The sequence below is a fragment of the Perca fluviatilis genome, chromosome 1 (genome assembly GCF_010015445.1).
Source record: "Perca fluviatilis chromosome 1, GENO_Pfluv_1.0, whole genome shotgun sequence".
NCBI lineage: Eukaryota > Metazoa > Chordata > Actinopteri > Perciformes > Percidae > Perca > Perca fluviatilis.
Window position 1 is genome coordinate 26,159,971 of NC_053112.1, and position 15,777 is coordinate 26,175,747.

The window sequence follows — 15,777 nt, forward strand, 5'->3', positions numbered from 1 at the left end:
TGCATTTTCTGGAAAATATATTGAGAAATTATGAATGGACAAAAAAAGCAGGACTACATGTTTTTGGCTAATCCAGTAAATTAAATACCTGAAAAATCAAGGTATTTCATCATGTTTATGCAAAAAGTCATATCAAAATCACATAAAGCAGTCCTGCTTGTTGATATGCAACATTATAAATCATGGCCTCATACCCCCAGATTTATCAAAGGGATAGGTAGTGCCAGAAGGCGATATGAGGAGGCATCCCATCTCCCTTGTTAGCAAAATTACCAAAATGCATGCCCCTTGTTAACCTGCCATCTCTGCCTGACTCATTAATCCTTTATCTTTATCTGAGGTTTGTGCAAGTTAGAATCTATGGCCCTGACCATGGCTCTGGAATATCTGTAGCTTAAAGGTGCCTACACATGATCTGCGGTAGAACCGCTCTGCGTTGGCTGTGCAATTGTTTTCCTATTGGGAGAGCGGTGGCGACAACTCTGAGGAAGCGCCACCCTTGGCATAGCGCACCGCTCAAAATTGCTGCTGAGCGCTGCCTTCAAAGTTATTTTAGTTATTTTACTTACAAATTATTTTAATTTTGACCTTGTTGACACTGATGTTTCAAGGCGCAATCAAAGCCAGAAGCAATGATGACATATACCTGCGGTGACCTTTGCCTCTGTGCCTAAACTGTGTATTGATAAATCCATGGCGCTGTCTGTGGTGCTGAAGTAGCACATGGATAATAGCGACTTTTCTCTGAGTCCTGCCCTCTTGTCAGTTTCGTCTTGGACCTATAATATTCTCTAAACTATATAGCTACAATACAGAACTAAAAGAGTCATTCATGGGGCGGTGTACTACAGTAGTTTAAAATGAACAAATCGCCTAGTGCAGTATAAATGATGTGGCAAAATCTCTGATGGTATATATTGTCATATCACCCACTCCTAGCGCTAAAGTAGAAGAAACATTTTAAGCCACAATCCAACATGAAAATAAATTTTAATTGTTTCAACAGAAGATATCTTTTTCAATATTTCTGCTGCCAGGTTGTCTGAGAACATGTTTTTGAGACTGATGTCACATTGCCTTTTACAGCGAATTAGTTCATAGGCTATAAACTGACATTACCTGCTCATTGCAGTCCGGCAGATCACGGCTTGTGACTATGTAATAAATTAAAAATAAGTGGTCAAAGCCAACTTCCTCCACATATAAAATAAAAACCCAGAACTCTCTCTCTCTCTCTCTCTCTCTCTCTCTCTCTCTCTCTCTCCCCCTTTTCTTCCAATCCATTCACAGCCCAAATTGCCAGTCTTTTAAAACATCCTTTTACAGAACCATTAGTATGTCTATAATGTATTGTACTGTACGGTACAATACAGACAGAAATGTAATGTAATGAAAAAAAATGAACAGCGGAGCATGAAAGATACAGCATATTACAAGAGAGTATTAGAGAGGTTGGAACTGGGATGTGAGGTGGAATGAAATGAAATTCATTAATACAATTATTGATCCACTTCTGGTAAGCAGAATTGGGTGCAGAGATATGGGATACACCTACCTAATAAGCTGGGGTTAGGAAATCTCCACGATTCGTTGTATGTGGAATACTGGGGATGGGAATATGGACTTCCGGAAAAATCTCCCCCTGAAAGAAAATAAGAGAGAAGGCTTAGAAACATCTTTGACTTTACCTTGAGAAATAAACCTTTTTGGTTTTTATCTTTTGCTTTACGTTTTTTGAGCTACCAGCCTTTGCTAAGAACAATCAAGCTGTAGTTAAGTGCTATCAGGACTTTAATTTATATTTCAGTGTGATCATATTTTCTTTCACTGACTAACAAAATGTGTAAACCAAGTTCATGATGCAAATTGCAAACAATGACACCTGAATAAGGTGCCAAAGAATCCCAATTATTAGGTGCATATTTATAGCTAAAGCTTTTAATAAGGTGCAGAAATGTTTTGACTAACAGCATGTATCGTTTCTGGGATACCAGTGTGCACATTAAAGCAATAGCAACATTAATTGTTTGTTTAATTGACAAATGTCATGAGGACTTGTTCAATTCATTTTGCTTACAGTGAAGCTTTAACCTGCCCTTAGTTTTCAACAGAATGCTTTGCAGACTAGTTGAGAGTGACTGAACAGGAGATCTCAGCGAGACTGAGAGTGGTCCTCTCATTCAGTGGATGATGGCGTAGCTTTTCACCCTCATTTACTACTTACTGTCTGGGGTCTACTGTTCCTCTTGTCTTCCCTTCCCACTCTTCCCTTCACCCCTTTTCTCTTTATTTTTCTCTCTCATCCTCTGGCCCGCCTGACTACGGCCCGCCCGTCACCCTTCACATCAAAACAACATTCTTCCCCATTTTTTTTTTCATCTCTCCACTGCTCTCTCTTTTTTCAATCTTTTGCTCTTTCTTTCTTTTCTCCTGAACCTTCACTCCTCCCGGGGGATCCCTCTCCCATAGCTGACAGTCACAGACCCTGATGCCCCCTCCTTCCAAACCCTCCCCCCCCCCCCTTTCCTCCTCTCTCCCTCTCGTTCTGTCGGTTCTGCCTCACTGCTCCTCTACACCCCCTCTGAGTGTCAGCCCCCCTGCTGCAGAAAGAGAGACAGAGAGAGAGAAGAACAGCAACAGCAACAGAAGAGAGTTGCTTGCTTAATGAAGGTATAATATTAGACAGAGCGGACAAAAAGAAGGATAATTTGCCTGAGAAGTGCTGAGATAAAACATGGCGAAGCTGGAGAAGCAAAGTTGGAAGATTATCTTTTCTATTCACTCCAGTCAGCTCGAGGATTCAGGCCGCGTCAAATATTCACTGAGAAGAATTTAGATGTCGAGACTGTTTGTGTGTGTGTATTTGGATGAACAACCAAACAAGTTTTCTTTTTCACACTACCCCTTGTGTGTGTGCTTATGTGTGTGTATGTTTAGCTGCATCTGTCAGGTGGGGTCGGGATACAGTCTCCATGGCATCCCTGGGTGCGAACATCCTACCCTTGTCATCACCGTAGTGACGGCAACATGTCAGGTTGTTTAGGAGACAAGGGGAGGGAGAGGGGGTTGGAAGGAGGCGAGAGGAGGCTCAGGGTCTCCCTCGTGTAGCTCAGTGTCAAGGTCGCATACACACACACACACACACACACTGTCAAAAACAAACACACATGCACACAAACAATCTCATACCAGCACACACATAAACATACCCCCCCGCTAACACACACACACACACACACAAATATGCTGTCAAACCGGAGGACAGGGTGAGCGCAGGGGGACAGGGCGACAGGGTTACCCATCTTTAGACGTGCTGTTCCTACATGTCCGCTGAGAGTGTGTGTGTGTGTGTGTGTGTGTGTGTGTGTGTGTGTGTGTGTGTGTGTGTGTGTGTGTGTGTGTGTATGCGTGTCTGCCCAGGTGTGTGTGTGTGTGTCACAGACTGAATGATTGGGAATACACAGAAGAGACAAGAACTTGTAAACAACATGGTATTGAGTTTTTTCCCTTCAGTTGTTGCTTTTGTGTTTCATCCTTTTATTTCTCCGCAGTATACTTCACACTGACCACAACCACCACTGCAAGACTGAGAAAGAGAGAGAGAGAGAGAGAGAGAGAGAGAGAGAGAGAGAAGAGAGAGAGGGAGAGAATGGGGTCCAGGATTGAAACACAAAAGCAGCGTAGAAGGCGGAGTGGAAGGGAATGAATGAATTAGTCGTGGGTCACTGGTGATTCTCATTAAAAACAAATTACTAATGTTGAGGAGGGACAGCTGTGCTACTGTGGCTGGTTTCTAATGATACACAGAGACACACAAACGACACACACACACACACACAACACACACACACACACACACATACAAACGCCACCCCCTGGGAGCACTGTCAGCCATAGTGTAGACAGACAAGAAGGAGGAAGTGGCAAAGCTAAAGACACGCACACATCCAGTGGGAATCCAAACAGATATGTATGTTACAGATCTGCTGAGATGATGGGTGGCGAGAAATGACAGAGTTACTGTAGAAGAAAGTCAAGCATGTTGGCACTATTGGTACCGAGAAACAATGTGTGTGTACTCACCAGGTACCATGCCAGTGAGGGAGGGGGTGGAGTAGCTGCCCTGTCCAGTGGGAGGAACATGAGGAGGGTAGCCTGGCAGAGTGGTGCTGGCTAGGTCGCGACCTGTAATCACACACACACACACACACACACACACACACACACACACACACACACACACACACACACACACACACACACACACACACAAGTAGTATAAAGATGGCGGTTTTGCGCGTGCATGTGTGACGTCATCTCACACGCACACGCAAACCTGCCATGCCAACTGATGATATGAGCGTGCGTGATGACGGCGCGGCCGCACGTCGTTACTCGCGATCGCCATCTAGTGGCTGAATATGTTAGTGCATCTAATCGTCGAAGCTGCGCACGCATCTAGCGGATGTGATGACGTCGCGGTCGAACGTCGGCACCCCGCGAGCGCCATCTAGTGGCCGAATATGGTAGTGCATCTAATCGTCGAAGCTGCGCACGCATCTAGCGGATGTGATGACGTCGGTGTCGCGGTCGTCATGGTTTACGTGGGGGTGAGGCATCATTTACATTTTTGTAAAAAAAAAAAGGTGTTAATACGTCTGATAGACCAATGGTTAGCTGTTAAGAATGGGTTTGCTATTGGTTTGATTTTAAAAACGCCCTACAGGGTGGGGTTTGTGGTGTTTAAAACCCCTTGTTTCAAGGCTGTCTGCTCACTTTTTTTATCCACCATTTTTAGCTGTTCTGCTAGCTCGCTTGCTGCCTCGTTTTCTCAGACTTCCTCAAAGTACTCTGGAGTTTTCACTTTTTAATTCTTTTTTTTTGGGAAAAAGCAAAGAGGAATCGTTTTTCAGCCATGGCTTTCCCCCGTATTTGGACAACAATCTGGATCATCTTTTGTTGAAGAAGGTGAGACATCTAGAACAGGAGCCACTACATTTGGTATGCGCTAACCCGGCCAAAAAGAGCTATGGGGATGCGGTGAGACTGATACTGGAACAACATGCCGTTTGAGTCAGGCCCCTGAAAGAAGCTGACCTGCTTCGGAGATCTTTCCTACAAGCATGACTGAGCCATGTACATCTGATCTGGAATATGTCGGTGTCAATGGATACCGTTATTCAATTCAATACAGTGCAGGATACGTAACATTAGCTGTTTACACTAGTGTTGCTGTAGAACTATCTAGCAAAGCCAAAACAGCCTGTACAATTTCTGTGAAAGACTGGGGCCTTTTTCGTGATGTTGTCTCTCTGGACCTTGATAATCCTGGCTTGCCTGAGCTGGTGTATGTGTCTCAATGGGACAGTCGTGATGGCTCTAGTATCTATCGTGTGGAAGCAGACCGTTTCACTAGGCCTGCAGAGGATTTTATTTTCCTTAGCGTATGCAGTGAAAGGGAGAAGTTAGTTGCTACCCGCGGTCATGAAGAATGGAAGTTAAAACCGTATCCTGTATCTAACGAGGAATACAACAAATGGTTTAAAAATGTGTTCTTTATACAATGGTGTGACTGGGAGATTTTGAAGAAACAGTTTGACACCATCGACTATGTCATCAGAAGAGACAAAATAAGGAGTTCTTATGAGAACATAAGAAAAAGATTGATATTTGGGGACACTGACCAACAGTCTCTGCCCATGCCACGGAACCTATACAAACCTAAAATCATCAGACACAAAGACTAGCAAAACGGTGGGTCTAATTTGTATATGCTAATTATTTGCCAAAATAGTTAAAATGCTTTTCTTTTCTTTCTTTTTTTCATGCTACTGTGATTGTAATGTGTTATTTTTTTCTTCCCAGAGGATCTGGAGTGGTTTCATTCAACCCCCTCAGGTACTCCTCCTAACACCCCTGGTCTATTTGCACCCCTAACGGCATCCGGATCTCCTCAACCCCTTTTCATCATTGTCATCATCGCCACCTCTATCGCCGGAACACTTCCGGCCGACCCCACCTACACCTCCTCTGCCACCATCTCTATTGTTTGGGGCACTTCCCCTCAGACATGTGCATATCAAGCTATACCCTCAACAACTGCTGTATTACAACAGGGAGGTGTTGCTGATTGTTCGGACACAGAGGCTCTGATCAGACTGATGGTGTGGTGTCATCTTTGTTTATAGATAGCGTTAAAACAGCTTCTCTACATCTTCTTAACATAGTTCTTTACAAGTATTTGGAAGAGCTTTGTTCGGGTGTCTAGATCAATCATCCAAGCCAGAAACAGCATGCCTGTTTACAGGGGCTACCAGAACACTTCTACACTGTCCACTTTGAACAGCTTATGAAAAGACTACTGACTGATAAATTCATTGGTGTCGTGCCAACGTTTTCTGTCCTTGAAACATCTCACGGCTGATGAGGGTAGAATCAGGGGAGTATCTGAAACAGTTTTGTACGAGTTGAAAACGTCTGAAGATGTTACGACAAAATCAGTGCTATGTATGACTCTATGATAGGGAATGATCTTGTCAAAATAGCCGAAATTAGAGAGATTGGTGACTATTGGAGAGATTTATATGCTAGAAAAAACCAACAGGGTGAAAATATGGGGAATTGTTTATGTGTAATGTATAACCATATCAGTGAGCGATACCAGATCGCATTTATCTGGTATTTTAGATCAAGCCATTGCTAATAATGTGAACGATGTTGAAAAAATACCAATGTAAGAGTGTCGGTGTAGATCGTACAGTTGTGAGTAGGTTAGAAAAACTGATGGTGATTGTAAGAAGACAACATAGCACCCCTCCTTGGGAGGATCTGTTGCAGATGTTATTATCAATGTTAATGACACTGAGAGCATAGTGGAAACATTTTGTGATGTCATAGCCAACATTACACGTAATTTTAAGATGCTGAAAGTTTATCACCTGCTTACTATGTATACAATGCTTGTAGACACCGTGAGTTTGTATGTGCAAGAAAAACAGTATACCGATGTCTTACCGGATTTGCAAAAACTGCATATATTCATAATCAGTAAAAGCAATGTATCCGCAGATAGCCAATATGCTATCTATGATAGAATAGGTTCCACTCGGTCTTCATAACTGTCATATGTAGGACTGTGTGAGTGTGTTTTGTAAAAATAAAAAGAATGACATAACTCTAATGTGTTCACTTGTGTTTTAAAATGAATCATGGAGAAGGTTATGCACAAAATATACTATGATCCGTCCAAACCGCAGGAGGGTTAGGAGGTGTACAGAGGCTCCGTGATTCCGTCAAAGAATGTACCGGCTTGTCTCCAACTATCCCCACGGTTAAAAGTTTCTGCTGAGGCAGGATGCATATACACTGCACGCCCCTGCATTGAAACACTTCCCAAGAAACAGAGTGATTGTTAATGGTATCGATAAGCAATTTCAGGCTGATTTGGTCGATATGTCTGAATATTCAACGGAAAACGATAATGTGCAGTATTTATTGACATGTATTGATGTGTTTTCTAAATATGCCTGGGTAATATGTCTTAAAAACAAATCGGGCCTAGCGTGACAAGTGCCTTTAAGGAAATATTGGAACAAGGACGATACCCCAGAAGCTTCAAACAGACTCTGGAAAAGAATTTTTATAATAAGGTTTTCAAAAATTGATGACACAATATAAAATTCACCATTTTTCCACATCGAACGAAAACAAAAGCAAGTGTTGTTGAGCGTTTCAATAGGACTTTCAAAACCAGAATGTGGAGATATTTAACGGCTGTTAACGCGCCGCCGCTATATTGAGGTAGTACAAGATATGGTTGCTGCTTACAACTCTGCATACCATAGGTCAATAAAAATGGGTCCGTCCTCCTGTATGTAAAGACAATGAGAAAACTGTCTTTAACACTCTGTACAAACTGAAACCACATGGAACAGTGCTGTTTAAATTTCAGATGGGGACACCGTTAGGATATCAAAGCACAGAGGCGTTTTTCGTAAAGGTTACGAACAGACGTTTACAGATGAGTTTTTACAATATCAAAACGTATAGGTAGAACTCCTCCTGTTTATATACTGAAAGACAATAGTGGGGAGCGGTGACAGGTACCTTTACGAAGCCGAAGTTACAGTCTGTAATTGTAGACAAAAACAAAGTGTTTAAAATTGAGAAAGTGCGGGCTCGAAGAAAAACAGGACGTAAAAGCTTGTACTTGTGAAATGGTTAGGATGGCCTCAGAAATTCAATTCATGGCTCTCTGAAAAAGACATAGTTGATGTAAGATAAAAAGCGCTGTACCAGTCTTGTAATATTAGTCATTGTGTTTTGTTAGTGAAAGGTATTGGAGCTATGAATAAGAACGGATTTTTGTTACGCTGCCTAGTAATGCCTCACAATTAGTTTATCCAAATAATAAGATTTGGCAATTCAGAACAAAACTGGCAAAACCACTCATATTACAAGAGCCGTATGAAGTTGGTCTTATTGAAATTCAATACCCCAGGGTCTGGAATAGTTTCACTTGAGAATGATGCCAAGGTTGATTTCATCGACACGAAAACGAAAATGTTCAACAAGCTAAGGCTAACAGTTGGTTCTTATAATACGATCGACAGCATTGTTAAAGAATATAATATGAAATGTGCTGCTAACCCAACCCTAGCCCACATAACTATGACACACAATCCTATCACTAATAAGATTCTTTTCACGGGAGGAGACGGTTGGAATATTGTGTTTAAGGGGCGTCTGGCCGAAATTCTTGGGTTCATTCCAGACTCTGTGTTCGAAATTCACATTGGCCCTCATTTAAAATGTGCAGCTCCACACCCGCAGACATTCATGGGGCCGTTATAATATATTTATTTATAGTGACATTGTGGACTACCAGCTAGTCGGTGATAGTCATGTACCCCTACTCCGTTGTATAAATATCTCTGATGAGAGCAAACGTATGCCCACTCTAAGTTACGACAGTCCTCACTACACATCGTTGGCACGCTCGAGTATTACTGATATTCAAATAGAACTACGAGACGATCAGAACCAACACATCCCTTTCTCATACGGAAAAGTAATTGTCAAACTACATTTTAGACCTGTGAAACAGCATTGAAATGATGAGGAAAGCGTACACATCCGATGATGGAAGATATATGCACTATTACATGAATCAAGCTGGTGGAGAGTTGCCGGGATTCATAGGCCCACACACAATACGGACATGGATTAGGGGGATATTCAGAAATTTATTTCGAATGGCTGTCCCCCTTTAAAAGGGTTTAATATAGCCAAACCTCATCGGAAAACAGCAGCAAGTGGTTTTATTGGTGATGTTAGACTAATGTCAGGAATGCCGTGGGCATCCAGACAACAGGGAAATGGGCTAATGGTGTACAGACGCAAAGCATTAAAAAGACCCCCACCCAGGATGTGGGCGTAACCGGATTGTGAACAAAAAGCATAAAAACACCACCAAAAAACGAAGGATTGTCAAAAGAAGGCATCTGTCAGCAGGCGTGAGAGCTCCAACCGGCGCCTCTCTGGCCCTGAACAAAGACATATTTTAATTTTACAGAATCAATCATGGCGTTTATTCATAATCAGTCCGAAGAGTGTGTGAAGACAGAATTGGATCTGTTTACAGTACCGTACACACAAACATCTATCGAAAAATCAACATTTGTAGAAATCCCCCCAATGTCAGCTCTAACGGACGCCGGTCCTATTGAATTTTTCATTTCGGCTAGCGGAGAGGATTATCTAGACCTTAACGATTCATACTTGTATACACGTGTAAGGATTACAAACCCTGATGGCACATTGTTGGCTAACGCAGCTGATGTAGGTTTTATAAACTATCCTGGATGCAGTCTTTTTTCACAAGTAGATATAATGTTGGGTGATAGACTGATCACACAGTCTTCAAATACGTATCCTTATAGAGCCCTTATAGAATGTCTTCTGAATTATGGAGAGGGACACGCGGTTACGCTAATTTAGCACAGGGCTATTTTGTAAGGACACAGCTGGCAAAATGGATGAGACATCTATCACAGGCAGAAAATGAGGGGTTGGCACAAAAAAGGGGTGAATACACATCCGAAAGCCATATTGTGGAATTAATAGCACCAGTACATGCAGATTTGTTTTTCAAGAAAAACTATTGCTAAATGGTGTTGACATGTCTTTGAAATTCATCCGTTCAAAAGACGACTTTGTACTAATGACCCCTGGGAATGTCCAATTCGCTGTGAAAATAATGTCTGCTAGTCTATTTGTCAAGAAAATAACAGTTGCACCAACTGTAAGACTAGCTCATAGTCGTGCCTTACAGCATACTAATGCAAAATATGCTATTGACAGAGTATCTCTAAAAACCTTCTCAATACCTACAGGCACACGTGTTTGCAACCAAGAAAACCTGTTCATAGGACAGATTCCTAAATTTGTAGTCATAGCTTCGCAGATAATGAAGCATACACAGGATCGTGATGCCCGTTAACCCCTTTAATTTTGGAAACTATAATACAGAATTTATTAGCCTTTATGCAGATGGACAGCCTCACCCAGCCCGGTCCTTTTCAGCCCTTTTTCAAAGAGGACAATATGTAAGGAATATTATCAACTGATTGAATCAACAGGACGCCATTTAAAAGACCGGTCACTAGCCATAACACGATCTGATTTTGGGTCTGTTTATCCGCTTTTTTGTTTTAATTTGGAACCCGACGGTGGGGGGTCAGGAACGTTTCACTGATTAAGAACGGCAACGTTCGCTTGGAAGTGCGGTTCAGAAACCCCCTTCCGAGGACTGTGACCCTTATCTGCTATTCCGTTTTTGATTCTGTAATCGAAATATCTAACAGAAGGCAAGTCCTATTGGATCATTACTAAAGATGAATACGATAGAACTCACTAGCGTACTCAGAAAAAGAATGAATAGAGACACAAATTTCTTAGGAGTAATGCCATGTGATCATCTCCCAAAACCGTAGTTTGTAAATTACCCGCTATGTTAGTTGTAAATACACAACCCAGTAATATGCCCGGTGAACACTGGCTAGGTATTTACATTACAGAGAACAAGCATGGTTTGTTCTTTGATAGCTTTGGACATCCACCTACCTTTTTTTCCCTCAGGAAATTAGCAATTTCCTCTTTAAAAACAGTGTGGAATGTGCCATTCAGCAAAACAAGTTCAAAAATAATTATTCTACAACATGTGGACAGCACTGTGTTTTCTTTTTATGTCACATTCAGAAAAAGATTCCTTATACAAAAGTATTGAGCATGTATAGACAATCTTGTATGCAACGATACAATGGTTAGTCATTTTGTTAGCAGAATACATCCAGATGTGTGTCATGATCAGAAATTTAAATGTGTACAATGTTCATGCGACCACCTATAGGTAAAAAAAATTGTGTAAAAATGGTGTAATGATGTTTTTTTTTCAAAAAATAAAGAATGTGGAATATACATGTCTTACGATGTCTCAATTTTTGCATTCCTTTTTTATTTTTAAAAACAAATTATACAGGAAAATGCATCTAATAGATAAAATTAATGTAAAACATTTATTTTAATGTCACAGGTTTACATACAACACAGCATTTTCATATGCCTGAAGAAATTACCCACTCAATGGAAAAAAAAAATTTAATAAAAAAATAAAAATGTATGTCACAAGTTAACATACAACACAGCATTTTCACATAGTTGAATAAAGAAAAAACACCTGAATAGAAAAAATAATAATAAAAACAGATTTAAAAATAAAAATAAATTTATGTAAAACATTCATTTAATGTCACCAGTTTACATACAACACTGACTTTTCGCATAGTTGAATAAAGAAAACACACCTCAATAGAAAACACATCTCAATAGAAAAATAATAATAAAAAATAGGTTTAAAAAGTAAAATATAAAAAATTAGTGTAATAATAAAAAATAATAAAAAATAGGTTTAAAAAAGTAGAATATAAAAAATTAGTGTAATAATAGAAAAGATTAAAAAACCAGCCTAACGCAGAGTCTTAGTAATGGCTGGTGTAATACTAAAGGTTCTAGGAGTACTAGTTCGCGTAAATCAGATGCCGTTTGTGTATTAAATACAGGGGGCATTCCTAATGCTCTAGGAGTGCTTGGGGGATCGTAAAGCCATCATAGGCGTTTGTGTATTACTTCAGATGATGCTATCTGTTTTAAAAGCCTCAATAGAACGGGCAGTACCCTTGTGTTTGGGATTACGGATATTGGCACATTTAAACTAGCTAACGTTTTTAAAAATATGTTCCCACCCTTTTGGTCTAGAACGGTTCTGCAACATTATTATGGGCTGTGACACTTTTCAGCAGATCATACAGATGACTACCATGGCACATTCTTATTTCCAACAACTATTTCCCCTTGATCTGTCCAAGATATCTGGTCATTGTGTCGGGATAATGGAAGCCAATATGTATTCCGCATTTCTTTTTTGTTTCTTATAGGCATATGTTTCAACACTTCTGTTTTTAACATATTTTTCTTCTTCATCTTTTGAATCCCTTTGAATCGAACTTCAGGCATTGATAATGTAATCACACGTTTCTCGTTCACCCTGTTTTATCATGACCAGGTACCTCTTGTAGAAATACTTGAATATCTTTTAGCTTTTTCATATACATCAATGTCCTTGCTGTTTCAATATATCACTCATGGCTTCGGTCCAATTCACTTTGTACAGACTGTCGCAGAGATACATTTGAGGAGTCCGATGTTTGAGGATTCTGTAATGCTGCTAATTGATTTTGTGGAACCAAAAACATTTTCTGAGTGTGTTCCCATCTCAACTCCTGTTGATAAGACTTGCTATGAATGGGATAGCAGCCCCCCGTAGAGGCAGGAGAAACCCTCCTGTTTGATTGATTGTCTTTTTTTTAAACTGTTTAACTTTTTATCAGCTATCAGTCTAATAACTTTCTTCTTTTCTTTAACAGCTTGTACTGAATATTAGACAACGGTATGTGACCTTGTAAGACATTCAAAGATATTTCACAAAGGGCATTACATAAAGTCTGGACTAGCTGTTGCTCACAATGACACCTCGGTCTCGGGTGATGCCTTATGTAGCATGTCTAACAATGTAAAAATCTCCATCTCGGTTTTGACATTATTACACCTTTTTCTAGGAACGTATACAACCTGCTGTGGGGATATCAGAGCGTTCTGAGTCTTAAAATATCGGGGTTGTGGTTTTATAATCTATCAATAGATAGCCAAAGGTGTAACTAGTTGCATCGTTAAAAGCCTCTAAAAATATTTACTATTACCGGGGAACATTTGGCGCTGTAAGCTTATCTTGATGTTGATCTCTAGCATTTTGAAAATAATCATATAGTTTGTATTCAAACTGATTGTAAGACTAGCTTTACCTTGAATAAACAGATTCTGCACTAGATATATACAACTAAGACGTCTATGATGGACATACTGTGTGAAAACTTTTGAACTTCCAAATTATCACTGGCTTGATTCTATTAAATCGTCTATAATGAGCAAATTATTCTTAGTAGTAGGTGCAAGAGTGTTTCTAGCAGAACCATTCGGGAGACCTTGTACAAAGTTTATATTCAACGCTTTTAAGTAATTGATCGTATATTGGTTGCCAGCATGAATAGATGTATACAATGTTACTCGATTTTTGTGAAATAACGCATCTATTATGTTTTCAATAATGTCTTTGACAAAGTATGGTTTTCCACAATTAGAGGGACCACTGATAACAAGGCTGAAAGGGTGTTGAAGCCTACCATCAAATCCTGGAAACATCCCTAGTAGCCATAAGGTACAGTTGTATAGTCTTGGAGCACGCGTCGTTTATTGTAAACCCACTGTACTTTCCTGGTGAGCGTGTCGTTTTGAGATGGAACTGTTTTTGTCGCTGTTATTGTGAAGGCCGTTGTGGTCAGATGGTTAGGATGCTGCGGCTGCTTGGTCACAAAGGATTGAACAAGCCCAATTAACCATTCATGTGTAACCACTTTGGCATTTGTGGCATTGAGGGTTACACCCCTGTGCATTTAACCCTGTGTATTTTCCTTGAGCGGGTCCTATAAGCATAGCATTTAGGACCCCGAAACAAACTCAGTTATATAATCTTCGGTAGGAGCCCCACAGACTTGAGGCTTATTTAGTTCATCCGCTAAATCGCCATGGTAAGGACCTAGAGGTGGGATCCACTCGCCTCTCTGCTTGTGAACAGAATGCTGTCAGTGTCAACATATAAAATAATGCGTTCCTGCAGTTTATCCAACAAATCATATAGCTCCATGCGCAGCATAGGCTGTGGTCATGGCCCCTATAAAAACATTCACATCTTTTTACTCTGGATGCGACCCCTCTGTGTATCGCCATTGGACAATCGCTACTTCTGGTGAGATGAATGAGAACTGGCGAACATCAAAAAGTGTCGCTGAACATGAGCTGTGTGAAGCCGGGATGGTTCGGTTATGAGCTCAAGCAGTAGTCATGTTGCTTACGCATGGCAAATTTGCCCCCAAAGACTATTCAGAAGCAATTTATTTGTATGCCTGACAGCTTTGTTAAAAACATATCTTGGTCGGATCAAGACGCAATGCTTCGTGTGTGCATAATAGTCATCTATGTACTTTTGTTTTTCGTCTTCCGCTTTGATATGCCCAGGGTATCCTGAAGCTTCTTGCTTACGTTTAAGAAATGTTTTAACATAGGCTTTAAAAGCTGATCGGTTTTTTCGGGAAATGCCAAACTTCAGCGTAATGGAAACAATCTTATACCCTTTCTCTATGGCTTTCTGTAATTCAAATGTCACCCAAACGCCAGACAACAACCTCTCTTGATCGCTGATGTGTGCATGGTGTTGTTTGATTCATCTCAACGGCACACCGCACATAGGGGAACATCAGTTTACCGTTACAGTGGTAGGGCAACACAGGGTGATACAGGCCTCAGCTGGTAGCTACTGCTTTCCACAATGCCAAAGTATTTGTTATGTCACCAAACCTTGTGTATTATTTGGGGGTGTCCTATTGATAATCTCTTCTGAACAGTTGGGACAAACTTGTGAAATCATAGTATCTGATCTTTTCATCTACCTTGTGGTACAGTTTCATTGCATTTGTGCGGCCTCCAAAGAGGGGATTCTCTTGAGACCGCCCTGGCTTTTCTTATGTTAACATGAACTCCTTAACGTCTGGTCATTGTCCACAGCCTGTCTCCAATCACATTCCCACATCACCACAACTTTCAGCTGATGCTTTATCTTTAGAGCAGACACTCTGTTATGGAACTCCATAGCAGTTCACTTCTGTGTTTTTTTTTTTTTTTTTTGGTGAGAGGATTGATTTCACCTGACGATAGCACTTATCACAGCCGTGAAAGAAGCAGCCATTAAATTCATATAACACGTGGTGTGTGTCTTCTTCACAATAGCCATCTCCACAAAGAACTGACCAAATGGGATTCTTTTCATCTCTGTTCAGAGCTGCATGTATGTCAAGGCCCTCTCTCTGTTCTGAAACATACCTAGCCACTGTATTAAAACATCAGAACATGTCCTGTTTTGCCTAAGGTAGCCCCTTCTGTATGTCAGAGCAACAGAATCTTGGGGAGGAAACAACGCTTTAAATACAACCCATACATGAGGAGGCTAATGTACAGGTGAGCAACCGGTCTGTGGCCTGTGCACCGTAAAGGCCCTCTCCTGTATAGGTTTTGCATGCTTTAATCAAAACCGCTACATCATAATTAATA

The 15,777-nt window shown here is 40.7% G+C and overlaps 1 protein-coding gene across 5 annotated transcripts in view; it reads right to left on the reverse strand.

Annotated features, from left to right (window-relative positions):
• pax5 (paired box 5) overlaps window positions 1-15,777 on the reverse strand; it is an 83,043-nt gene that overhangs the window by 6,481 nt on the left and 60,785 nt on the right. For all 5 annotated transcript variants that reach the window (XM_039802012.1, XM_039802022.1, XM_039802024.1 and 2 more), the window contains 2 exons: window positions 4,084-4,185; window positions 1,556-1,642 (listed from right to left, as the gene is read on the reverse strand). In XM_039802012.1, the coding sequence (XP_039657946.1) occupies window positions 1,556-1,642; window positions 4,084-4,185 (189 nt within the window). The remainder of the gene's footprint in view (window positions 1-1,555; window positions 1,643-4,083; window positions 4,186-15,777) is intronic.